A 26,768-nucleotide genomic window follows, 5' to 3' on the forward strand; every position below is an offset into this window, starting at 1 on the left:
TTCTCCGTAATGCATGCAAGATTATATAATTACATTGTAACACATCAATGTTGTGTATATATAATCATTTCAAAAGAAAAGTAATTATGTTTAAAATATAACATTGATGTGTTAAATTATTTCAGAACGTCGGAATATGTGAATATTAAATACAAATTAAGAAAATCGTGTAATAGCAATAAATAAGTTATGTAGAGTATTTATTTGCAGCTATTCGTCATATAGAGACTACATCTCACTATTCTCATTACAGAATATCATTTACGTTCTTGAAATATATTCCAAGGTGTAGAGAGAGGTTATGAAAGAGAGAATATCCAAAGTCGGGTCGTTGTTGCATTCAACTCAATAGCCCCAAAACGCTCACAAGAAATTCCTGATTTCCAAAAGTCACGTAAAGAGACTAAAATTGTCCTTCATAAAGCATGCGACAACGAAAATTCTTTACATAGGGCTTCAGTTCAATACTATGGAATGCATTCGTATATGGAAGTGGTGATCCATTAAACGCTCTCTCCCTCTTTCATTCATATATATATATATATATATATATATATATATATATATATATATATATATATATAGATATATAGATAGATAGATAGATAAATAGAGATAGCTATCAAGTAGATATATGTGTGTTTCATCATAAATCTGACATGTCTAGGGTAATTTTAACTATATTTGTTAGTCTGGGATAAAGTACTCTCAGGTTAGCTTTGGACAGTAAGGAACATTAAAAAAAATATATTAGGAAAAGATCGATATTGTGGAATCCATAGTTTCTGGGCGCTTAGGAAAATAGTGTCAATTTTTATTTCCACTGAACTCCAATTAAGCTTCTATTGGCACTTAAGGTGTGTACGCAGGGACATAAAAATATCGTAATTGCCCGATATTACTGTGGAATCGTAAGTTTTCAGCGTCTGTAAGATAATTAGTAGAAGTTGTAATACCATGTAAGACCAAATTCAGCCCGAGCGTGTAAGGGTGTCTCCTGGTTCGTATTTAGTAATCTTCAAAATAATTCAAACGTTTTAACACTTTCTTAGCTGGTTTTTAATACTTAACCATGAGAAGCGTACATAATCAGCTTTCTGCATATACAACAAGATGTCTACACCTTTATACACACTTATTTACTCAACAAGATGTCTACTTACATGTACATTTATTTACGACGTTGCTATAGCAACAACTGTATAATAATCTCTCGAAATCTCTCGGTGTCTTTCTTTTCTTTATACATAATACTGCTCAAATAATTCGCCTATGATCCCTTTTTATAAGCTGGCACAGATTGCTAATAGTATATACAACGTTATCGTTGTAGATGTCGTTCGGACGGGACTTCCGTAATAGTTCTACTATGTAGGAAATATCCCTGGGTTAGATATCATGAAACACCTACTTTCTGAATAGACATCGTATATTTATTATCACTTTTAATACAAATATTCTACCTTTCCATTTATATATAATATATTATAATATTACACATTTTTATATTTATCTGTATACCTCAATATTATGAACGACGAATTACAATTATCATGAATGAGGCTATTCAAAAATTAAACCTAACTGATAGTTTCCTTCAAGGGTACACATTAACTATTCCTTCATATACAAACAACATTAATTACAAACAAAGATCTTTATAGTACTAAATATTAGCAGGGTCAGAAGGCAACAAAATTAGAACATATAAACACATTGATGATTATCATTTAATACATTGATAAACTTTGAAAAATTAAGAGATTCGATATTCATTATTCTTATTCTTTCCGTATAATAAGTTGCATTTATCTTATATAAGTCTGTCATTACCTTCATATGTTTACATTAAAATTATGATCTTTTATTTTAAAATATCTATAATATTCATATAAGTAATTATGAGAGAACTTTGCAAAAGACATGAAACACAAACATCAAACATCAGATAAAATATACAATTCTGGAAATTCAACGATAAAATAACAAAGTTTAATAAATGAACCTTTTTTTTATCAGTTATTATTTATATTTGTTTGCGTCATGACCTCAGAAGGGACTAAAGTTTTGACTACATCTAACCACCGTTTTCTAGTACTTTCAGTAGGCTGCCATAGCTTGACTTCATCAACATTCCGTAGTCCTAAAGTTTTTCCCGTTTTTATATCCACAAGTTCAAATACCTTAGGACTGAGTTGTTTAGAACATAAATAAGGTCCAGCGTACAAATAACAAAATTTGTATATAATTTTTAATGTAGCGTCACTCTGAGGATGTAATCGTACAAATACCAAATCTTTAGGTTGTATTTTAACTTTTCCCAATTGTTGCTCTTCAATTTTCGAATTTCGGGATTTAAATTTCTGTATTTTCGTAAATGGATCATGCTTACCAGGTGGGAATAATCTATTTCACTGTTATTGTCGAGTCGAATTCCAAAATGTTGTTCGATTGGTGCTACGTAATCTGTACCATTGTGAATATTGGCAGGCGCCACTCCAATGGTATCAGACACTGAGTAGTTCAGAAAATACGTGATTTCAGTCACATATTTAATCCAGTCCTTATGACTATTGCGACAACAATGTCGATACAACATTCCCAGATGTCGATGAATGTTTTCCACAACTGGGATGATACGGTGTCACGAAATGCACTTTGATACCTGCATTATTCATACCACGTAAGAACACGTGACTCCTAAATTGTCCACCATTATCACACTACATGTTCAACAGGACCGCAATGCGGAATGTATACATTTAAAATACGGTTAACTATCGCTGATGCAGTTGCTCTTCGCAAAGGATATGCTACTATGTATGTGGTGAAAATATCCATTACAGTAAGCAAAAAGGTTTCGCCAGTGGAAGCTCTTGGAAGTGGTCCGTACAAATCTATGGAGATGAATGAATGTGGTCGTTCAGGTATTATGGACATCATAGGTTTATACATAGAACGGTAGTTGTGCTTGATCCTCATACACTCTTCACAATCATTAATATAATTTTTAATCTGAGATCTAAATGATTTCCAGTAGAATGATTTATTTATAAGAGAATATACCTTCAGATAACCGAAATGTCCAAAGTCATCGTAATAAGCTTTCAATATGTGGGGCACCAATTTAGGTGGAACACAAATCTTGTTTCAAAGTTCAAATTTAAAATCCTTAATACCAAAACATTGTTCGACATACGATACAGGGTGTTCCAAGAACGAGGGCAATCACATTTATCTGGACATGAAGTCAGATGTTGAATGATCTTTGCGTATGGTTCATATTCTCTCTGAGATTTTTGCAACTCGTCGATGGAAATATTGGACGAATATGAAATATCTTGTAAAATTTTGAAGACATTTGATAATACATGATGGTTTTCACTGGGGAATAATCGGGATAGTGTATCTACAGGCACGTTATCTTTTCCCTTTATATGTTTTACTTCGAAATCGAAGGATTGCATTTCTAAGGACAATCTTAACAAGCGACTATTGTATCCCTGTATTTTCTTCAAATGGCATAGTGAGCTATGGTCAGTAATAACGGTAAAATGGCATCCACTTAAGTATGGAGCAAATTTTTGCAAAGAAAATCGCACCGCCAATAATTCGATTTATGTTATGGTATATGCCTTTTCCGCATTTTTCAGAGTCCGACTTACGCAATGTATCACTGATGGTTCATTAGTATTTATCCCAGGTTGCCAGAGTATACCAGAAATGCCTGTAAGTGCTCCATCACACTGAACAAAAAAGGACGGCTATAATCAGGATTGTTTAAACGGATGTTTCTCATTATACCGGTTTTTAAACGTTGAAAGCTTTGTTCTTGTGCTTCTCCCCATCGCCATGGTATTCCTTTCTTCGTAATAGAAAACAAAGGTTCGGCAATCTCAGCAAACTTAGGAATGGATCTCCTAAACCAATTAAAAACTCCCAATACCTGCCGAGTTTCTTTTAAATTCGTGGTAATTGGTAGATCTCTAATTGCTTGTACTTTTGAGTCGCTATAGCACACTCCATTGACGTCTATTAAGTAACCCAAAAACTCTATAGACCTCTGAAAGAATTTAGACTTTTCAATGTTTACTGTTAAACCAAAATTTCCTAATCATTCGAGAACTAAATCCAGATTTTTCAAATAATCTTTCGGAGTTTTATCCATGATCAAAATATCATCGGCGTTATAAACTACATTATTGCATAAGTATTGCTTCAATACTTTATTCAGACAAGAAGCTAATGCTGCACTGCCATTAATCAGACCAAATACTACACGATTATGCTCATAAAGCTGACCTTCAAACAAAAAGGCGGTATACGGTTTTGAATCTTCATCTAATACAACTTGATTATACGCCATGACTAAGTCCAAATTCCCAAACACAGTGTTACCTTGTAAAGTACCAAGGATCTCATCTACGGGAGGATATCTCACCTGTTGTAACTTAATGTGCGAGTTCAGTTTTCTGAGGTCCATTACAATTCTCAGATTTCTTCCATCCTTTTTGGGCACTACATGTAATGGATTGAGATGGATACTCTGGGAAGGTCGTATTATTCCTTGAGCTAACATTTCAGCTATTTGCTTACGCACATTATCTCTAAAGCGGTATGGAATAATGTATGGTTTTGTTACGATGGGGTCTTTGGTTACCACTTCAATAGTGTATACGAAATCTTTACAACAGCCTGGTTTACGTGAAAATACCCTTTTATGTTTGTAAAGTATGTCTCTAAATGATGAAGCAATTTCCTCATCAACTCACCTTAATGAATTCAAAATTTCGTCTACGCGCTTAAAAAAGAAATCTTCATCTTCCGTAATTGTCGACTTATTTATCATATTAACATTATTTTCTTTCAGTCCGTCAAATTTAATATTAAAGACATCATTTCCAAAAGGCTGACACTGAGATGCAATACTGTCTTGAGCAGGAATTAATTTTTGAACAATAGCATCATCCAACGTTTTTATAGTGAAAGTTTTATTTTCGAAATTAATACGGTACGCAGCTGTTTTAAGAAATCCAATCGAATTATTATTTTTTCATTTAGCTCGTTAATGACTAATATAGGTATCATAATTTTAAAGTTCTGTATGCCTATTTCGATTTGAGTTTTACCTAACACCCTTTTCTTGTGTTTACCGGTATAGTCGACCAATAACAAATTGTCTACCTTTTGTAGTCTTGGGTTCGAGAAGTCCTTAGTTATTTCTCGCTAAAAAGCATACGATAAAAGCGAAACTGTAGCTCCGGTATCAATTAAGGCATAAATAGCAATTTCGTTAACTGTTATATCAATTCTCGCCGTACAGAAGGTTTTTAAAAAGACAAAATCTTTGTCAATGTTACCTAAATGTACATCCATATCATCATCAAATCTCCAAAAACAGTTGGCAACTGGTACATATTTATAAACGATATTTGTATCTAAAAGCTTTAAATTAGTTTCGCAATCAGAAAATTGAACAGAAGTATTCGATCCTGACGTGGGTTCAACCCCTCCCACATCAGCACATTCTAGTTTAAATTACGTTGACTTGTAACCTCATTTAAGTTACATTGTATCCCACAATCTGTAGTACTTCTTGAGCGATTAGGCACTGTTACCACATTTTGATTCCTATTTACAAAATTCCTGCCATCTGCAAATTGATTTTGTGAAAATCGGCGATAATTATTACTTCTACTGAAACTCCTGTTGCTATTTCTGAAATTCCTAGTTCCATTTCTAGGGTTAGGTTGCGTTTGATTTCCGGAATCATTATAACTACCCATTCTATTATTAAAACTACGGACATTAGAATCATTTTCATGTTGTATATTTACATTACGAACAGAAGCATATTGTGTCTGATTACGTGCATAATTACCATGACCTCTATCCTGCATTTTATTGCAGACTGACTCTCATAACTCTGAATAAGCATAATTAAATGGTTGAAGTTAATGCACTGTGCCGACATTAACAACTGTTGTAGTCTAAATGGCAATAAGATTCTAATAGAAGCTATAATTCGGGATTCCGGATGGTTTGGATTTAGTGATCTTAACTCATGATACGTAGATACTACAAATTCCGTAATACTCCGGTGTAATTTTGGATTGAAATGCTTCGTTCGCAAGACAGCATCTCTATTCGCTATCATAAAATCGTTTACATAATTTGATAGAAGAGCATTCTTAAAATCTGAATATGTACGAAGACTATCTCTAATAGCTTTAAACCATGTTAAGCAGGGTGGTAATAAGATGTGTGGTAATAATTTTAGAAACTGAGACTCATCTACACACACGAGCTCACATTCATCCTGAATTTTTTCGAAAAATGCCCTAGCAGGGATATCTTCTGGCACGCCACTAAATTTTGTAAGCGACTTAACTTCGCTGAATCGCAACTGTTTACCTGTATTCGTCTTCATACCTCGATTGGAGATGCGTTTACACCTGGATGTTTGCCTTACTCTTCCTTCTCTTTCAGTACTCTCTGCACAACTCGAAGATCCGTCAAGTTCCAAAGTTGGACCTGGAGGACGATCAGGTATCCAACCTGTAGATGTAGGGTGATTCATGCATCCGTTATCCTGAAATGGAGTTTCGGTAATACATCTCTCCTTGATAAAATTTACTTCGTCTTGCAGTAATTTGATGTGATTTTCATGAGCATTAATCGTTGATTCTAGAACATCCATTGACTCTTGAATTTCCGTGCTCCTTTGTGTTACTTTTCCATTTTCTCTTCATACTGCTTTAATTTTTTCCACTACATGTTGATTCATCTTATTTATTTGGCGTTGAACAAGATCCCATTTGTTTGCATTGCATTGTTCCAACTTCGCTATCTTTTCATCGAAATCGTTAGCTAGCTGGGTTAACTTCTGGTCCAATTTTTCATCAAAATGTTGTATTTGCTGGTCCAATTTTTCATCAAAGTGTTGAATTTGCTCTGACTGGTTCCTCATTTGTTGGGTAACTCATCACCTTTTCGTACTTGATCCTTAATTTGCTCAGACTGGTTTCTTATTTGTTGGGCTAACTCATCACCTTTTCGTACTTGATCCTTAATTTGCTCAGACTGGTTCCTTATTTGTTCAGACTGGTATCTTATTTGTTGGGCCAAGTCTTTTAAAATGTCAGTCGAATTTTCACTAGGATTCAATTCTGGATACACACTCTGATCACCAGTTATATTACTACTTGTTGTACTCATAGCCATATTTCGGTTAATCACTTTTCCACTTCTCTATTTGGTAACACTAAGGTCGCGTTGAAAGCTTGCCGTTTTTTCTATTCTTCAAAACGACACTTGTTATATTTCCCGGTGGTGTGGCACCAATTTGTAAGTGTGTCTCCTGGTTCGTATTTAGTAATCTTCAAAATAATTCAAACGTTTTAACACTTTCTTAGCTGCTTTTTAATACTTAACCATGAGAAGCGTACATAATCAACTTTCTGCATATACAACAAGATGTCTACACCTTTATACACACTTATTTACTCAACAAGATGTCTACTTACATGTACATTTATTTACGACGTTGCTATAGCAACAACTCTATAATAATCTCTCAGTTTCTTTTCTTTATACATAATACTGCTCAAATAATTCGCCTCTGATCCCTTTTTATAAGCTGGCACAGATTGCTAATAATAGATACAACGTTATCGTTGTAAGCGGTGGCAATGTTCGCTTATCCCTCCTAGGAGACATTACAAGGGCTGACAGCAAAATTATGGAAAGACTGATATTAGTGTCGAATTCTTAATTTTGGGGGTCGCTTAGGTAGAGTGGCACTAAAGATGTCATTTCAGTTAAGACCGGATTAGCACCCTGAGACGAAGTGTTAAATTGTGCCATGTAAGATTTATTAAAAATGAGCAATGTTAGTGTCGAATCCATAGCCTTTGCGGTCCCTACGTTCATTGGCAACAGTTTTGACAACACTTAAATTCGATTTCCAATACAAGTAGGAACCCCTAGCACATTTACTAATGAAAGTCGGAAGGAATAACAGAAAAAAATTCAAAAAGAGTGATGTTAATTTAAAGTCCATACTTTCAAGATCACCGAGAGAGATAGCAAGATTTCTTGTGTCATTTATGCCCAAGTTCGACCTATTGCTCCCTCTGTATTCGGAGAAATAGTAACATGGAAAAAGAATCAGAAATGTCTGAGATTAGTATCGATTCCGTAGCTTTCGGAGTCTCTAAGTTATTGTCGTCAGTCCCTATCCCAATTAAGTGTTTATGCTTAGCTACCGTTATTATCCTGACATGTAAAAGGAATCAAAAGCAACGTTATTAGAATTGCGTGAAAAGGGATGAAAAATAATATGTCTCAGATGATGAAGATTAGTATTTAATACGCAATTTGATTTCGTCACACTATTAGATTGCAATCACAGTAAGATGTAATGCTACATTTAGGCATTAGCGACCATGTCAGGTAATTTTTAAATTTACAGGCGCAGTAACGAATTCGTCGCTCGCGCAGCTATAAATATTTTAATGTAGGCCTATGTGTATAAGTGGTGGTCATTTCTAAACTCTTCACTTAAAAACCACTTCAAAGGCGCCATTTTGTTAGTTTATATAATATCTAGAAAAGCGTAAAAAAGAAAAAATACAAATACACTCTGGAAAACTACAGATACACTCTGAACATACGAAGAATGGAAAACGTCTTAACCGCTTTCGCTCTGTACTTTCCGATGGAAGTATTTTGAATGGAATCTTAATTCTAAAAATCATAAAAATTAATTGTTAAAAAAATAGTATTGTTACTCTTCTCACACACCTCGTATGCACTGTGGAAAATTTACGTCGTACGGGTAAAAATCGTTCATTCAACTACACTATAATGTATTTTGTAGAAAGAGCATCCTGCACTTTTCTGCCGTTACAAAATTTAAACTTGGATTTTGCTCATGACAAAAGGAAAAGTCTTGAACCACGTGAGTTGATTGTTACGATATTCAAGCACGCACTGAGTGCTTTTTTTATTGTTTCTTTGTTCTTCCTAATTTATATTTGGGATTGTTTGAAAGTAGAGAAATTGATTTCTTTCCAGTGCTCTTCTGTATTGGTTAGTATACTGATAAACAACTAAGAGCTTACATATTTCGATGTGACAAATATAAATAAATTTACCGACGTAGCTCTGGCAATCTTCGTGTTATATACCAAATACTTTGGTTTCTTGAAATCATTGTTCGCACTTCTTCTCGCGCAGACACTCTAATTTAATTTATTAAAAGGAATCCGTAAATCACCAGCATGAGATATAATATAGTCCAAGTACGCAGCAATTAGTAACATTTTTTTTAGGAGTCATGGCGCTTTCTAATAACGTGGGTGATAGTTCAAACAAAATAATTCTCAATAAGATAAGAGTTTTTCTGTTTAATTGAATGCGAATGAGTTAATATTGCTTTCTCATGAGTAAATTTACTATTGAAACACGTGTTTACATTGCTCCAACAAAAAGTATTTTCTTCAATACATGTAAAAGAGGGATTTCTCACTGTTTCATCAGTTTGAGTTTTCTCGAACAATGGAAAATAATACATTTGATAGTCATTTTAATTAAATGTATGTTATGAATTCCTGTACAACGAGATATATGGAGTTGTATACGAGGTTGCAAAACTATATCTAGTTTAGTACTCCGTAATAAAGTAGTTATATTTTTTCTAAAACATTTTAGTGCAAAGGATCGTAATTGAATTCCAAGATGTACATGGTCCACTTTTACCACATAATAGAAGGTAGCACTCTTTAATTTTCTGAAAATAGAAAATACTCGTATCGACTGTTTACATAACAAGTGCTATGGAACCACGCTTTGTCGTTCCAGTAAACCTGATCAAGCTACGCAATTCTATCATTGTCAAGAATTAACGGCTGTTGGTTCCGTATATCTAACATTTTTCTTTATCCTGTATTTTCGATTTCCGCACACAGAACATGATATATATCAAGGTGTAGCTTAGTTTTGTGAGTACTTCCGTCTCGAAACTAGGTTTACTAATAGTCTGCTTAGGCAGTTTGAAGGCAAACACGGCTTCTTTCTACTAACATTTTACAGTTTAAGCTTAAACGTGTCAATCAATCTCCCAAATATATTTCTGTTTCTTGCTGTAGCGCTTTCCCCAATTTTGGCGATTAATCTCGATATTGTTCATTTGTTTGGCACCACTGCGAACAGATACTTCTGCCTAAACTCGTTCACAACAAATAGTTAAATACGACTCTCAAAATAATAATCAACATGAAAAATTCGTTGCTCGTTTGGAAATGGTAGTTGTACAATAGGTCTCTTGACCGCCACAAAACCGACGACTCATACTTAATATTTTTTTTTTTTTTTGTATGTTTTTTGTCAAGTGGTGAAACAAACGTTCATAACAACGATAAGTCAATTTGCACTAGTACGTCCCTTGACTTTCCGATGTCTCGGTTTCAAAACAACTTTTTTTTTTTTTTTCATCTATCAGAATTATGTGAAGTAAGCAATGGTATTGTTACATGTGCTCTTAAAAACCTAATATTCTAACTTATCTAAGGTATTTTTGACTGAACCTGGTTATTTCTCTTTCTGATAGTCTTGCTCCATAGAGTGTAATGTTATGTAATTATAAAATTTTATTTAATACTTCCAGATTTGTTCATTCTCAAACACAGTGCAGAAGATCTCAAATTGTTGTCATAACTAAATGGCTCTTGATTCTTTGAATAGTCCCTCGATAAAAGATAAAATTAAAGCAGAAATTTGCTCTATTGAAGAACGCAATTATGATAATAATATTCGTGATTTGGAGTATAAGAAAAATTTTTCAACTTGTTCTTTGTCTTGTTTAGAATATAGGGATCAAGTACAAAAAGATACAGAGAATGATGACATTAGACGTTCTATGTTAAGAGGAAATTTTGTGCCGAATTTTACAGTTCCTCTAGAATGCAACGATTATGTTTCAATAACAGATTGGAAGTTAACTGCAAAAGCAATATGTTTGATCGAGCGTTTGTCAGCGTCTGATTTACTTGGAAATGCGGAAAGCTTCCACAGTAATTTCAAATCAAAAATCAATGATTGTACGAACACTACGAAGAAATCAAGCAGTCATGTATCTGGTTTCGTTGAGGATCCGTACGAAGAGAATGCTCAAGAAACGGATTTTCTACAGAGAAGATTCAGCTCTCAGGAACCCAGGTGTGTTTACATGTATCAATTTCTTGTTAAAGTAATGTGCTAATGTACCTTCAACACTTGCATTACTTCTTGAGTTATCCTTTTCTTGATTACTTTTTAGGGTAATGCAATTTGAAATAGTTGACTCAATAAAGGGACAAATTCTGATATTTAGGTGGAAAATAAGGAGACAACTTTGTGTTTATGTGTGAATTGTTTTATTTCGTACTTTATGATGTTTCGCTAGTGTACATCAGTGTTCAAACATTATAAAAGCAACATTTTGCATAGCTTACTTAAATTTGCAGGCGAACAACAAATTTCAGACATGTATTTTATAGTCTCTTCATTAAATAGCTAATAGAAGTGTCTGTTGTGTAGCAATGTTCATAGTCAACATTTGGAAAAGTTCATCCATATATATTATAACGTGATCTGTGTTTAGTTGTGGTTTAAATCACGTTCAATGTATATATCCCTGATCGAGAAGATAAATTTATAACGTAACCAGTGGTTAGTGTCAGTTGCTCGGGCATTAATTTATAATGTAACAGTTTTTAGCATGAAACTTCAACCAAAAAATCTCATATCAAGTGAAGCATGTGGTTAGACCAGAAACAAGGCACACATTTACAACACACTTCTCCTGAATGTTCAGAGTATATTTGCAGTGATAGTGAACTCTTCACGACATTCGAACTCTTAATGACAATACTTCGATGACGCGACTATATGACACAAAGCATGTGTTTGTCAATATAAAGAATTTCGAATCATACTTTATTCTGACAAACACATTAATGGGAGGAACCCAACTTGATTCATATTATAAAGCCTAAATTCATATGCTAACACCATATTTCAGAAAACAGCAAAATCATAATTTTAATTATTGAAATATAAGTATTTCGAATTATGTACACGTTTTCACAACATAGGTACGTACTTCGTTTATTTATTTATTTATTTATTTATTTAAATTTTCTATGCTTACGTACGTGATATGTAATTTCAATTACATATATAGTGAATGCACGATATGATAATTCCATTAGTATAAAAGATGTAACGCAAAAGAAAACTTTCTGTTGTACAACTTTCATTAATTTTTAGATCAGCCCAAATGTAAACACTTGTAATATTAAGAATAGCTTCTGTTATCGATCAGCCGGCTTAAAAGTTCACTAACAATAATTAATCACTGCACACACTTTCACATGTGATTATGGATTGTGAGGGGGGGTTGGGTTCAGCGTTTGCGTCTAATGTATAGTCCCATGATGAACTATTTTTCATTTTATTATATTGGAAGATGTTTCATTTTTTTATTTAATAAATGTGTGATAGAGTAGTCCATTGTTTCTCCACTAAGTTGCTTGTAATCGGATTTCAACGTTTTGTTTTCTTATTTAAATATACTCATTTCAAAATATTAGTCGTACTTTTACATCACTTAATAAGGCAGTATTTATGCATAAGTTTTATCGGATTAAGAATTAATAATATATTATTGCTTTGATACTTATTACCACTTGAAACTCCGTCCTTCACACACGATGGAGCGCGCTTTACCTCTTTTTAGGCGAATCACTAGCATTTGTATTCCTACGCAAGTACTGAGAATGCTTATTCACACTATATTGTAAAAGAAAATTTTCATACTGCACAATACGTATGTTATTCAAGTATTATAATTGTTTTTCACTAATTTAATAAAATTTCACTATGTAAAAGATTAGAATACATACGAATGGTCTTTGCTTATAGTGACCTATATTTTCTGTTACATTCACCATAGCACTCTCCTTACTCAGCAAAAGTAAGAGGATCACACCTACTGCAGTTCATTTGCAAGGTGATACGAATAAGAGTGATGCTTTGCATCGAACAAAAATTCTGAGCTGCGAATCAGGAGCCTCATTCTACATGAGATTGGAATTTCTAGGATATAGTGAGTGATAAAAGGAAAGAGAAGGCCCATCCATTTATATACGACTATATATATATAGTATATAATTTCTTGCTTTGAAGATACTTGTTAATGAAAGTTTAATTTTACTAAAGTTGCGAACACCCACTCAGCAAAACCAAAGTTTTACATCACTTTTTTTTGCAACAGTGCCAACCAATGACTTACGCAGAAATCCATCAAGAAGGGTCAAGCTGATACGTTTTTGCAGGTGGTTTGATTTTTTTTTTTTTTTTTTTTTTTATCGTAATGTACTAAATGTTTATGCTTCCAAAATAAGTTGCTCCAAGGATTTTAAACCTCGAACCTTCCTAGCGGACGCTATGGTCACAAACGTCCCGAAGAAAGAAATTAATTGCCTCTTCGGACAAGCATGCCAAACTATAATAATATATACTTAATTTATTAATTTTTATAACTCACCAGAAAATGTTTCTTCTTTAGTTAGATATTCATATCTTAAGTATTAAAGTTGTAAGTTAATAGATTGCCTTTGTTCGTGAAATAATTTTCTTTTGAGACGTGTAAAGCCAATTTTATACGGATGAAACCATTCTAAAAACACACAAAAGCATATAAATGAAATTTATTTGATTCATATGTAACGAGGAGCCTTGCTCTGCTTTTAACCTTGTTTAGGACATGCTGGGACGACAGTGATGCGTGTATGAAAGCAGTAGACAAAAGACGGTCATACAAAGCGACGAGCAGGCACTAGACCAAACAAGGTGGCCACACCATGGAATGACAAACACCTTGTCCGGATGGCCATAATGGACCGGACAACGGCATTCACAGTGTTGGCTCAATGCTGAAGGGCTGTCGCGATTGCTGCCATAATATCTGCGTCGACTGTTCAACATCGGTAGCTGAAGGCTGGACTGGTGGCTGGCATACCGTTGCGACAGCTCCACTTGCCCAGAAATCATAAACGCATCAGAGAGATATGGGCACACAAATACCGTCTCTTTCGTGCTCAATGGCAAAACGTGCTGTTTACAGATTATATCAGTTTCAGCCTGTCCTACATTGATGGACTGCGCTACCATGGCGAGCGGAATCTGTCAGCTTGCATTGTTGGCGCGTCTGTCGTGATTGAGGCAAGGGCGCCATTCGTTACAACATGGGATCGCGACTTATATGTATCCAAGCGAGTTACATAACAACTGGTATATTGGTGGGATTTTAGAGCCCGGAGTGATGCTCTAAGTACAGGCAACTCCAGACGCCATATTTCATCATCACAATGCCAAAGCCATATGTAGCGACAAATGTGGAAGCTTTATACGCAGAAAGTCAGGTATCACTACTCTGGTCTGACCGGTCACCAGACATATAAAGAATGTCTGGGAAGTGGTTGGGCGCAAACGTCTTCGTCACGGTGAGCAACACGCAAATTTGCATGTCTTGTGAACTCCACCACGTGGCAGAATGTCCCCTGGAAGATACTTTGATTCCATGCAAAAGCATATAGAGACGCTGATCTCAGCACGTTGTGTATTCACACAATAATGATTTTTTAAGATCACAGTTGTGCACAACTGTGCAGGTGATGTACAGTTCTGCATTTCTAATTATTTGTATGTTATGATGTACTTTACTCTGGAATAAATTTCATTGTTCCAGTAGCCTATAGGTATTTGTGGATATTCTAATTTTCATAACCAGTAGTGTAGTTTCACTGGTTTTATCGTTCTCAAATTATTACTAGTCACTTATTACTAATAATCTCTTAGAAATTTATCCAAGCGTAGATACCTTTCCATCACTGTCACGAGCGATCGCTGCACTTCCTTTATACACAAAAAATATGTGTTTACGTTTTTAGTATTTATAATCGATTGTTTAGAATATAAAACTTCTTCAAATTGACTTTTCATCGGGTACAAAATATGGCCACTCACTCCCTTATCAAGCTTGTATTATTGCAATCGTAGGAAATGTTAGTATTTTGACTAGAAACATCAATCTGAATTCAATATTACTTTAATTTGAATTTAGTTTTATTTGAGATTTTTGATATGTTATATTGAAGACTAGTTGTGTACAATGCCGTTGAATTACTTTTGATGACAAAGGAATTGTTTAGTATCGTAAGATATAGAGCACGCAATCATTCTTTTTTAGTGATATGCTCAAATTTCTAGATTTCTTTTTTAGTTGAGAGACCAGAGTGATACTGTAGTTTCAGCGTACATTTGCAATCTCCCTTTCTTAAGATACCTATTTTAATAAAATCTCATCACAAAAGAATGAAGTCCTCTTGTCAAAAATTCAGTTTCACCTGGTGAATTGGTCTGCATGTTAACGAAGGTAACAAAATTAAGACTAGGCTAGAAGACAATTGTAACTGCTGTGCAAAAGTTTATTTTAATCGATTGAGACGTTCCCCATAATGATCATACAGACAACATGGACCCCATTTATGTATATTAATAAAACATACACATTGCTCCCGTTTTTCCTCTTAAATGTATTATTTAAAAGACTGGGTCACGCAACCATTTATTTCAAATGAAAAACTTATACTTGTGTTTTTGTCTGCATAAAAAGAAAGGCTCCTGAGACTCATTTTTTGTGGACAATTTTAATCCTCCCTCTTTTTTACGATATTTTACTGTAAATAACATCATAAGTACTCGATTCGAATTACGTACTCATTTTTTTTTCAAAATTAAGTTCACAAATCTCAGTCATCTTTTCGTTAAGTTGTAATAGACAACGTCTTTATTCATATTTTAAATATACAGGTATGTTGATATATAATGATATCAACTCAAGTCATTTAAAATTGGTTCTTTATATGTGCCTTTTATTTTGCCATTTCATTGTTATAATTATGACTTCTGCGGATACAACTCACGAAAGAAATGAAAAGTGAACTTTCCATGTATAAATTAACGTATCATTTTCTTTGTTATTACTAGATTGTTTCGTGTTCCTCCTATGGAGTTCTCATTTGTGCAGCATTGCCAAAGTGTACACAGTGAGTTTTCAGGCAACTCATATGAAAAACATGTAATATGTAATATACGTCAGGGAAATTAGATTATCTAGTTGTGAGTTTTGGAACTTGTTTCCCCTATTTTCTATTTCAACCCGTTTCTCTTCCAGCTATCTTTAAGATTTTATACACAACGCCAATTTTTTTTAAACATTTTTTTAAACCATAGATACATCTAGAGACATTAAAAGTACACTACACCTTAAGTATACTCTATATAGTCACAAGGATGCATGCAAGTCCGACATCTCTGAGGTTGAAAGTCCATGGGTGTCCAATAAAATGCTAAGACACAGTGTATTGACGTTTAGTTCTTCATTAACAAAGTACACGTTGTGTTGTTTCATTTTCGTCTTTTGCAATATGTTGAGAAGCTTCGCCCCTCTTTTAAAGAAGCAAAATTATTTCTACAATCTATGAAACAATTACATTTTACTAAACGGATCCTCTAGTCAAAAATTATTTGCATTTTAGCGTTGTGTGGTGCCGTGTTGTGACATACATGTTATATTTCTTACTGTGGTAGACATCTATATTCGCCTTTCCTAATTATTTTTTGATGTGCAATTCATACTCTGTTAATTTAAATAATGCACTTTAAATTTGGCAATGAAGCACATTTTTGATTTATAGTAAAATTATCCATATCTCAGAAGTTGAGGTTTATAATTTTTGTAAAATTATGCTAAGTGTATTGCTATTCTTCCACTGAAGCATAGCTTGTGTTATTTCTTCATCACCCTGATAATTATAACAATATTAAATGTTAGTATTGTAAGTTCCATTATTATTTTGCCTACCTTTATCTTTTAAGTGATTATTATAATAGCTTAAATATTTAACACCTTCAAACGTATTATAAAGTATTTATTTACACTTCTGGTCTTGTTTATTTTATTGCTTTCTCGTGCATATGTGATTAGCATATGCGCCTTCTAAGCGGGAGACCTGGATTGGAGGTCCGCGGTGAGCTACTATGCTTTGGATCTCACCTTAGTCTCCGCGCCTCATACAACCTTGGTGCTGACAGGGTCATTGAACTTTAATCCAAATAACCATCCGTTGTTTAGTAGTATTCGTCTTAGTAGAATTTTGATCTTCCCCACTAGCTGTTTACTCTCCATTCTGTAATTTCATGAACGAACCAGGACATGCTATTGAAATCTTTTTCTCAGTTGAATAGTCTTTGCTATCTACTTATTTATAATTTAATATTCCAGTCTGGTGGTATGATTCACTTAGATTGCACTCTCCTAATTTCTTGCTATATAGTGTTTTGTGATTTAGTTATGACTGCTCTTTTCCTCTTTCTGTTACTCTTTGGTTCTTCATTTAACTTTTTATTAACTACTAGTGTAATTCTTTCGTGTTCCATTTCGGTATAACTTAAAGAATTGTCTCGCGTCGTTTCGAACATGTCAATATAAAAGTATCATAAACCGTTAAACAATAATCAACACACTTTAATCAGTCATAAAATGGTTCACACTTGTTACTAAAATAGGGTTAATTACGAGCATGTAATATTTACTCATGTCTTCCATCCACAATTTTTCTTAATTTCACTTAATATCTTCCTGCCTTCTTGAGTATTTGAAAGTATTTATAATTTCGTTCTTGGATGTGTCAAATATGAATTCACTATACTGCCCTTTTTGTTAAGAAAAGTTCAACCCGTTTCTAGGGATCAACTTTAGAAATCAGTATCTGTATTCGCATCTTTTATCTTCACTCAAGATATATGATTTTCAGTATCCATAAATTCATCCAGTGTCTTGAGTATTAATGTCGATATATAGCAGAAGTTATGTCTTACAATAATGTTTTTAAATTAAAGCGCAAACAGTGTTGGGAAAATTTCAATTGAATTAACAATTAACAATTAATCTATAAATTTAATTGTTAACCAATTAACAATTGAAATAAGTAATGGTTAATTGTTAATTGCAGTTGGCCATTAATAATGGAGAATCAATTGCAATTAGTCAATTGATTGAAAGTAATTGCAGTGGAAAGTAATTGCAATTGAATTCAGTAATTCAATTGCAATTGAAATTAATTGGCAGTTAATTCAATTGCAATTGATTTCCACAGCAATTACTTTCAATTGATTGATCAATTGCAATTGATTTTCACAGATTAATTTTCAGCACTGTAGTTCAGAGAGGGCGTGGGACAATGAAAACTTTAGCCACGACCATTTGACTCACTACCCATCGTGACCCACGACACACCGTGACCCACTCTGACCCACCACCCACCATGAACCACTTTCACCTATTGTGACCTACAGACCAACCAAAACCCATTGTCATCAACTCTGACCCATGATTCACGCCCCCTTCTCTACTGACTAAAGAGTTTAAACTTGTAATAAAACTAGCCTATGAAATTATCACTCATCGGAGTTTGAATTTCTACGATCAATCGCTCAAATACCGCTCTATTACAATAACGGCGGATCTGACCTTTCTAATATAAATAAAATAAAGAATTTGTTTGTGTCTGTCTATCTTTGTGGGGCTTGTGGACCAGACGAGTGCACCGAAACTTTTCAAAATTTGGTCACGGGTAGCTTGGTCTAGGCCCCAGATCAAGACGAAGATATTTTTTAAAAAAATCGAACTAGGGGGATCTCAGGGGGACGTGTACCGGGTGCGGCCTGGGGACCAGACAAGTTGACCGTAAGTAACCAAATTTTGGTCACGGGTACCTTGGTCCAGGTCCCGCACAAAGGCTAAGCGTTTTTGAGAAAATTCGAACAAGGGGGTCTCAGGGGGACGTTTCTCGGGACATGTAAAAGTAGTAGAAAATGGCCTATATTCGTGTCGATTTCATAGTTTTCGCGGTCGCTGAGAGCAATAGTGAATCTCCGATCTCATTAATTTCCAAATTCACCCTATGGGGCGCGAGCAGGGGTTCAACGGGAATACCGAAACGTAAAAGTAATCCAAAATGACCGATATTAGTGTCAAATCCATAGTTTTCGCGGTCGCTGAGATCAATAGTGACACTAACATTAGCAATGACTTTCAAATTCATCCACCGTTGTATGCGGGCCTTGGGTCACCAGAGGGGGGAATTCCGAGACATGTAAAAATAATCGAAAATGACCTATATTAATGTCAAATCCATAGTTTTCAGGGTCGCTGAGCTGAATGGTGAAACTCGAGATCGCGTTTACTTTCACATTTAGCTCCCATCAGCTAAGGAACGGGGGCATTATAAATGGGATCACGAGAATTGTAAAAATAGTCCATAATGACCGATATTAGTGTCAAATCCGTAGTTTTCGCGGTCGCTGAGATCAATGGTGATACTCTCATTAGAAATGATTTTCAAATTTAACCACCATTGTATGCGGGCCGGGAGTCACCGGGCGTGGAGAATTGTGAGACATGTAAAAATAATGGAAAATGACCTATATTAGTGTCAAATCCATACTTTTTGCTGTTGCTGAGATGAATGGTGATACTACTACAGGCGTTGACTTCCAAATACAGCCCCCATCGGCTGCGGACTAAAGGCGTTTTTTTTAAATTGGAACCAGAGGATCATAGGGGCTTTTACCGGGTTATGTAAAAAGTAGTAGAAAATAGCAGATGTTAGTGTCACATTCATTGTCTTCGCAGTATCGGCCAGGGGCCAGAGGAGATTTTTTTCACAATTCGAACCAAGGGGGTCTGAGGGGGCGTTCACTGGGTCATGTAAAAGTAGTAAAAATGACCAATATTTGTGTCGAATCCATATTTATCGGAGTTGCTCTGATATATAGTGACACCCCCGATAGTGTTTACGTTCAAATTCAGCCCCATCGGCCTTCCCAATAATAACATATATACGTTGTTGGAAAAATATTCACACAAAATATATTCAATTTTAGAATTGTTTCTTAATTGTTCTCCTGTTGTTCAGTTTGTTTACATTGATATTTTATCTGATCCGTGCGAAGAACGGGAATAACAGCTACTACGAAATTGTAAAGTGTTTGTCATGGACCAAATTACAATGAATTCAATTATATAGATCATTATTATAATTATCATTGATAATTATTTCCTTGTTGAATTATATATACTTTTCAGTGGAAAAATGAACAAAATTTGAAAGTCCCAAATCAACGTAAAGGAAAAAATGTATAAAATTTTCCGTATAAGTAAGCGTACCGTACAAACTTAAAATTTCCATAATTAAGATTTTCCATTTTAGCGTCGTTTTGTGCGTCACCGGAAATGGGTCAATGTTATCCTACAAATATGGCGGAACATGTTAATGCTGTTCCGTCAGGAACGATTTCGAGGTCGTTTCCTTCACATCGTCTTGTGCGTGTTTTCAACTGTTTTATAAGCCTATTTCCGTGTTTTGTGAATCAATGGTAGTGGGTCAAAATGGGCATTTATGTGGGAAGAAAAATGACCCACTGTCCCACCAGTATCGAATTTCGAGGTCGCTTTTTTCGTATTGTTTAGTGCATGTTTTGTACCGTTTTTGCGCATGTTTTTACGTTTTGTACGCCACCAAAAGTGGGTCAAAGAAAACCTATACATATGGTAGAAAAAGACATATTCATCCCACTTTCAAAGCCCATTTTGACCCGCTTCCACTGATGCACAAAGCGACACAAATCATGCATAAAAATGTGAAGGAAACGACCTCTACATCCGATGGTGACGGAACAGCATTAAGTTATTCCGCTATACTTGTAGGCCATTTTCAACCATTTTCGTTATCGCACTAAAGTGGAAATAGGAGCACAAAACTGTACAAAACAGGCATTATACGATGCGAAAGAAATCACCTTCAAATTCGATATTGGCGGAACAATGGCTCTTTTTCTTCACACCTTGATGGACCATTTTACGCATTTCTGGTGATGTTCAAAACGTGGAGGTAGGCGAACAGAAGGATACAAAATACACACTAAACGATGGGAAGTAAACATCCTCCAAATTCATTGGTGGCTGAACAGCATTAACTTGTTTCGTTACATTCGTAGGTCCATTTGACCCACTTCCGGTGATGCACAAAACGTACAAAACAGGCATTAACGATGCGAAAGAAACGTCCCGAAATTCGATAATGGCGGAACAGTGAGCCATTTAGCTCCTACTTTAAAGGCCCGTTTAACTTTATTCCGGTGACGTACAAGATGAGGAAGTAGGCACAAAAAACTTTTTTAAAAAATAGGCACTAAACGACGCAAAAGAAACGACCTAGAAATTCGATAGTGGCTGAACTCTTGGTCATTTTCGTCCCATGTTGGAAGCGCATTTTGACCCACTTCTGGTGACGCACAAAACGTGGAAATAAATAGCACGAAACGGCATGAAAATTCACTAGTCGATGCGAAAGGAAAGACCTCGAAATTCAGTAGTGGCGGAGCAGTGGGTCATTTTCGTTCCACCTTCGAGGCCCATTTGACCGTCTTCCAGTGACGCACAAAACGTCGAAATAGGCGCACAAAAGGGTACGCGAAGGGAAATTAACGACCTCGAAATTCGATAGTGGCTGAACTCTTGGTCATTTTCGTCCCATCTTGGAAGCCCATTTTGAGCCACTTCCGGTGACGCCACAAAACGTGAAAATACGCGCCCAAAACGGCAAGAAACTGGCACTGAACGATGCGAAAAAAGCGACCTCGAAATTCGTTGTTGAAGGAACAGTGATTTATTTTCTTCCCACCTTGGAGACTCATTTTAACCCACTTCCCATGACGCACAAAACGTGGTAGTAGATGCACAAAACGGCACTAAACGATGTGAAGGAAACGACCTCGAAATTCATTGTATCATTTTGACCCACTTCCGGAGACGCACAAAATGTGAGAATAGGCGCATAAAGCGACACAAAACACGCACAAAAGATGCAAAACAAAGTACCTCGAAATTTGTTGGTGGCGGAACAAGTTAATGATGCCATGAGCACCAATATAAGTATATAATGTAGTTCTTACCATCAATGCTGAGAACTGCACGATCCAATTTTTTAGCCAAAGTAGAAGCCCAACCGGGATAGTGATGTCAACCGGCTCGGCTCGGTTTAACTGAGCGAACAGCTTGAGCTGGCATAGTTGGGATGACCCATCGATTGCGCTCAATTAAGCCGATGGCTTGAGTTGCCTCGGTAGGGACGAGTCATCGACTTGGCTCGATTGGAGCCAATGGCTCGAACCAGCTCCGATGCAACGAGTCCATAGCCTGGGTTCGAGTCAGCTCAACTGAGCCGATGGCTCGAACCGGCTCGGTTGGGGTAAGCAATCAGCTCGGATCGTGTGAGCCATCGGCTCGAGCTGGCTTGGCTGGATGAGCTGTTGGCTCGTCTCACTTCTCGGTTCGGCTCGATAAGTTAATGAGCTGTGAGAGAGCCGCTTGAGTCGTTGACAACCCTAAACTCAGGTCGAACAGTTTTGAACATGTTTGGCTGGAGTCCTATAACTTTTACTAATTTTTGGTTCGAGCCCGAATACTTGCTCCTCCTGAACTCAAACCTAGTACCTCGTGACCGATGTCCCTGCCTCCTGAAGATTTCTTGACGACCGAGATCGACAGTCAACTAATTTTCAGTATTCCGATACAAACCGCCTATATTTCGTGTTTATACACAGTGTTATAATAATAATTAATTATAGTAGTACTAGTAGTATCATTGATAATTATATTGTCTATGTAGGATACTTGAAGAGAGTAGTACTTGGAACTACAGAAAGAATTTAGCTCAAATCAGCTCGTTTTGCCTCGACACGACTGGAAACCCGATCCGAGTTCCAGTCGAGTTGGGGGAAATTTTTCGAGCCGAGCTCAAAGATGTCTGCTTCGAGTCGAGTCGAGTTTTAAAGAAAACTCGCTCGAACCCGCTCGTACCCATCCCTATTGTATGCATGACGGGCATGCAGAGTTATTCAAGTAAAGCCTTGATCCGACTACGGTAAGTCCCACAGTTTTGGAGTTATGGGCCCTTTAAGTTTTTTAATGTTTTCGGGATCCTATAACTCCGAAAGGAAACATTTGGGCGCAGAGGTTGGTCTATACTTTTTGTCTTATCTTGGTGTCAAGGATCATCTCCTGAACGTCGTCGTTATAGATAGATGCAATTACTGATAATTATAGGAATGAGGGTGATATTCTCGAGTTTGGTAAACACGGTAACAAAAAAATACGTCAGTTGCTTCCTGTTAATCATTTCTACATATTGAGTATAAGAGGAATATTTAATCAATCACAAAGTATAAAGCACGAAAGTGTCATATTTTTAACATACTATTGTGTACCACAATGTAAAGAAACATAATATTTAATTGGATTTTAAAATTTGTATAAAACAGGCAATGTATGAAGTGGAGGCAGTTTGAATATTCTTTAGGATTCATAATCCAATGGAAAATTTAGAGTGCCTTGACTTCTACAATGCAAATGACCGGCTATGACTTCTAGAACTAGGAAGACTCAGAAAGAATGTGCAAGAATGTTGACATGACGGAAAAATCATATAAATACTACCGGATTCTCTTCCGGGAGGAGAAGTTCTATTTTGACGCCGAAACTCTGCGAGTCAAATTATTCATAATTAGTTTCTGTCACTCCGTCATTCTGTCCATCAGAGGTTCTGCTCGTCATCGTTATCAAAAGTAAGTGATTATGCATTGTCTTCTCTAGTCTTTAAGTCATACCAGTCCACATCATGCTCTGTAGTTTTTCAGTCATTCAAGATCAGTTCATTAAATTCTTGTTCTAAATTATTTCTGTGTTGTCGAATTTTATCTTTGAAATTCTACTCCCATGTTTCTAATTCTGAGCTACGCTATCTACGCCCCCAAGACTTGCATTAGTTTAAATTACTTCTTGGAGGAACTGGGTGGATGTTAAGGCCATTCAGTAGTTTTCATGTATGAGAATTGTTTGGGGTTTGCGACCCAGACAAGAGGTCTCCGTTCGACATGCCTCCAGAAGTTTCTAACTGCCTTTTACGTCACAAAACCGGTCACGTTTGAGGTAGATTGCAAACCTATTTTTTAATGCGCGGAGTGCGCGGTCTTTTGGATAGTGTTACAAGCTATTTTGTATGTTGAAATTCACTGTTCAAATTGATTTCGGTATCGTAATGTTTCTCCAAGCGCGGGAGTGTGCAATCATATTTCAAAGTGTATTTAAACGTTTTAGAATTTAAGTGCTAAGGTTGTATTTAAGGTGGTTTAGGAATTTAAGGTTATATTACATAGAGTACAATGTTATATTAGTTATTTAAGTTAAAAGATTATTTTTCTTGCCTTATTTTGCTCATGCCCATTGATGAGTTAACAGAATTGTTAGATGACATGCATTTACATGTAGTGAAATTAAAGAAAAAGTCAGCGCAAACGCAAACAAGATTTCCACATAAATATAATACTAGGCTAAACAGCAAAATGAATCAGGGAACGAATACAGAAACTCCGGCAAACAATTCGGTTAAGGTTGAGATTGCTCGAGATTTGTTGCCTATTCCGAGGTTCGATGTCAAAAGTGGTGATGATATACGTTTATTTATGGAAGAATATGATGACGTATGTAGGATCAATGGTTGGGACGAAACTAAGAAAAAGGAAATGTTACCGTTAGCATTTACAGGGCAATTTAGAAAAAGGTTACGGGTATTTTTACAGAGACAAAGTGAAGAGCCACAATCTTATGACAATTTAAAGACACTTATTTTTAAGGAATTTGGTAGATCTACACTAGGTTTAGACATAGAAAATCAATTGCGAGAAAGAATACAAAAACCTGATGAACCAGTTACGAACTTTGTGTATGACATGCTTTTGCTGATTCAGAGATTTGATGACAAGTTGTCAGAGGAAAGGGTGATTGCTCTTATAGCCTCTGCATTACAACCTTATTATTTAGAGCGCATTGGAGTATATGAATTTACAACTGTAGAAGAAATGTTAGGTGTTTTAGTTAAGCTTGAGAAAAATAAAGCCCGTGTACAGAGAAGGGAAAAACGCGAACGTAATACTTCCGTTACGAAACAATCTTGGAAGTCCGTACTTCCAAAGTTGAAAACTTCATTAACAGCAGATTCTTCCGAGGTCGAGTCAGATAGTGAAGTAGAGGTGAAACCGCTGAACAATCAGGAAAAAAGGAAGAAAAAGAAAAAGTTAGTTAAGCAGGAGGCTAGTGATCCGAAAATGCAGAGTCAATCAAGTAATCAGGCACAAAGTCCAGTTAGCTCCGATCAATTGCAGTCGTTAGAGAAAAAGTTAGAGAAATTAACTTTACAGATTAGTCAGCAACAATCTGATCAGAATAACAGTAATAGTAGTAATAAAAACAATGGTAATAAAAACAGACAGAATTTTCAAGGAAAAGGGAATAACATTTTCAGACAAAATAGAGGAAATCAGAATCATAACTCTAGTCAAAGAGGAAATTTTAGAGGTCGATTCCGTGGTAACTATAGAAATTTTAGAGGCCAGTCGATAAATCAATTTTATCCTAGAGGTAATTTTCATAATTACCAGTTCCAAACACCTATGTATGGTAGTAATTATCAACATTATCCGACTCAGGCACAAACACATCCCATTTGTTCTGTTTGTGGTCATGGTTTTCACACAGAGGATACATGTTTATTGCGGAAGCAGTCTTTAAACGCGTAATGTCTGTAAATGTGGGAGGTACATTTACAGATAACGCAGTATTCGGGAACAAGGGTCACGTTGTAAAATCCTCCATTACCACTCAAAACAATATGATTTTAATGCCAATACTAATAGAAGATAAGAATGCTCACGCTGTGTTAAATTCTGCTTCACAAATATCAATAATTAGAGAAGATTTAGTTTCACCAAAGGCTAAGATTTTGAATATTGATACACGCATAAAAGGAATTACTCAAAATTCTCTTTTGATAAATAAAATAGCAATTGTTCGTTTTAAGATTAATGGGAGAACATTTCATCATGCTTTTCGCGTGCTAAACAATTTTTCCCAAGACATGTTGTTAGGGAATGACTTTTTAGTATCCCAGAGAGCACAAATAGACTTGAATAGAAATGTTTTGTTGCTACGTAGATTTGGAAAACCTCCTAGGTTTGCTATAAGTGATAACAGGGATATTTCAAAGGAATTATCACCACAGGCTAATAATTTAGTTTGTAATAGTATGAACCCTGCGTTTGTTTTGGTTAATGATGTTACTATTCCGCCTCGAACGAAACAATTTGTTGAAGTAAAATTAGCGAATTCAAAGACAGGAAAAGAATGGTTACTTGAACCAAACAAATCGTTACAAGACAAGACAGGAATTTTGATTCCTAGGACAGTTTTATCTCCCAAACAACACTTTGTACAAGTTATTAATCCTTTTGTGTCTTCAATTTCGTTAGCGAAAAATGAGATTTTAGGGTATGCCGAAGATCTAGCATATTTAAGTGATTTTCAATGTTTCAATGTACAGTCAGAGAATGTAGATTCAGAGCAGTTGTTGAAAGATCAGAAATTGTTTGATAGTACAAAACTAGATGTTGGTACAGAGGTTAAACCTGAGATTAGAGAACAATTGATTGATTTATGCTACAGGTATGCCGACGTGTTTGCTTGGTCAGAGGATTCTATAGGG

At 35.5% G+C, this 26,768-nt stretch overlaps 1 protein-coding gene across 1 annotated transcript in view; it reads left to right on the forward strand.

The window, feature by feature from the left end:
* Positions 1 to 26,768, forward strand: part of LOC145667998 (uncharacterized) — a 49,917-nt gene that overhangs the window by 13,156 nt on the left and 9,993 nt on the right. Inside the window, exon 2 of the mRNA XM_081735441.1 lies at positions 10,670 to 11,220. Within this exon, the coding sequence (XP_081591567.1) occupies positions 10,724 to 11,220 (497 nt within the window). The 5' untranslated portion in view covers positions 10,670 to 10,723. The remainder of the gene's footprint in view (positions 1 to 10,669; positions 11,221 to 26,768) is intronic.

This window comes from Thermobia domestica, chromosome 13 (genome assembly GCF_964235325.1).
Source record: "Thermobia domestica chromosome 13, izTheDome1.hap1.1, whole genome shotgun sequence".
NCBI lineage: Eukaryota > Metazoa > Arthropoda > Insecta > Zygentoma > Lepismatidae > Thermobia > Thermobia domestica.